Below are 1608 nucleotides of genomic sequence, written 5' to 3' on the forward strand. Positions count from 1 at the left end.
TGGGTCGCCTTCACCGACTCCGGCGAGCGCCTCATCGGCGAGGCCGCCAAGAACCAGGCCGCCGCCAACCCGCTCCGCACCGTCTACGACGCCAAGCGACTCATCGGCAGGCAGTTCGTCGACGCCGAGGTGCAGCGGGACATGAAGCTGCTGCCGTTCAAGGTGGTGGACAAGAACGGCAAGCCGCACCTCGAGGTGGAGGTCAAGGCCGGCGACGTGCGGACGCTCAGCCCGGAGGAGGTGAGCGCCATGGTGCTCACCAGGATGAAGGAGACGGCTGAGGCGTATCTCGGCGAGAAGGTCCGGGACGCCGTCATCACCATCCCGGCCTACTTCAACGACGCGCAGCGCCAGGCCACCAAGGACGCCGGCGCCATCGCCGGCCTCAACGTCGTCCGCCTCATCAACGAGCCCACCGCCGCCGCCATTGCCTACGGCCTCGACAAGGTGGCCGACGGGAAGGAGCGGAACGTGCTCGTGTTCGACCTCGGCGGCGGCACCTTTGACGTCAGCGTGCTCGCGCTCGACGGCGGCGTCTTCGAGGTCCTTGCCACCAACGGCGACACCCATCTCGGAGGCGAGGACTTCGACCAGCGCGTCATGGACCACTTCATCCGGCTCGTCAAGCGGAAGCACGGCGTCGACATCTCCGGCGACGCGCGCGCTCTCGGCAAGCTTCGCCGCGAGTGCGAGCGCGCCAAGCGGGCGCTCAGCACCCAGCTCCAGGTCCGCGTGGAGGTCGAGTCGCTGGCCGACGGTGTCGACTTGTCGGAGCCGCTCACCCGGGCCCGCTTCGAGGAGCTCAACGCCGACCTCTTCCGCAAGGTCATGGCGCCCGTGAAGAAGGCCATGGCGGACGCCGGGCTGGCCAAGGGCGACGTCGACGAGGTGGTGCTGGTCGGCGGCAGCACCAGGATCCCCAAGGTGCAGCAGCTCCTCCGCGACTACTTCGGCGGCAAGGAACCCCACAAGGGCGTCAACCCCGACGAGGCCGTGGCCTACGGCGCGGCGGTGCAGGGCGGCATCGTGCGCGGCGACGCCAAGGAGGTTGTGGTGCTGGATGTGACACCGCTGACGCTCGGCATCGAGACGGCCGGCGGAGTGATGGCGAGCGTGATCCCCCGGAACACGCCGATCCCGACCAAGAGAACCAAGATGTTCACCACGTACCAGGACAGGCAGACGACGGTGGCCATCACGGTGTTCGAGGGCGAGCGGAGCATGACAAAGGACAACCGGCTGCTGGGCAAGTTCGACCTCACCGGGATCGCGCCGGCGCCGAGGGGCACGCCGCAGATCGAGGTGACCTTGGAGGTGGACGTGAACGGCATCCTGCACGTGGGGGCGGCGGACAAGGGCACGGGCAGGTCGGAGAAGATCGAGATCAGCAGCGCCGGCCGTAGCATCTCGCAGGAGGAGATCGAGCGCATGGTGCAAGAGGCGGAGGAGTTCGCGGAGGAGGACAGGAAGGTGAGGGACAGGGTGGACGCGCGGAACAAGCTGGAGGCGTACGTTTACAGCACCCGGACGACGGCCGACGGCGAGCTGGGGGCCAAGATGGACGGCGACGACAGGGAGAGGGTCAGGGAGGCGGTAAGGGAGGCCGGC

General features: G+C 68.3%; 1 protein-coding gene across 1 annotated transcript; it reads left to right on the plus strand.

Annotated features, from left to right (window-relative positions):
• Positions 1 to 3: 3 nt before the first annotated feature.
• On the plus strand, positions 4 to 1602 carry LOC119347642 (heat shock 70 kDa protein BIP4-like; the record flags this gene model as incomplete). The annotated part of the gene is made up of 1 exon (XM_037616237.1): positions 4 to 1602. A coding segment is annotated over one exon (1599 nt), but the record flags the coding sequence as incomplete, so codon positions are not given.
• Between the last annotated feature and the right edge of the window lie 6 nt (positions 1603 to 1608).

This window comes from Triticum dicoccoides, unplaced genomic scaffold (assembly GCF_002162155.2).
Source record: "Triticum dicoccoides isolate Atlit2015 ecotype Zavitan unplaced genomic scaffold, WEW_v2.0 scaffold71346, whole genome shotgun sequence".
Classification (NCBI taxonomy): domain Eukaryota; kingdom Viridiplantae; phylum Streptophyta; class Magnoliopsida; order Poales; family Poaceae; genus Triticum; species Triticum dicoccoides.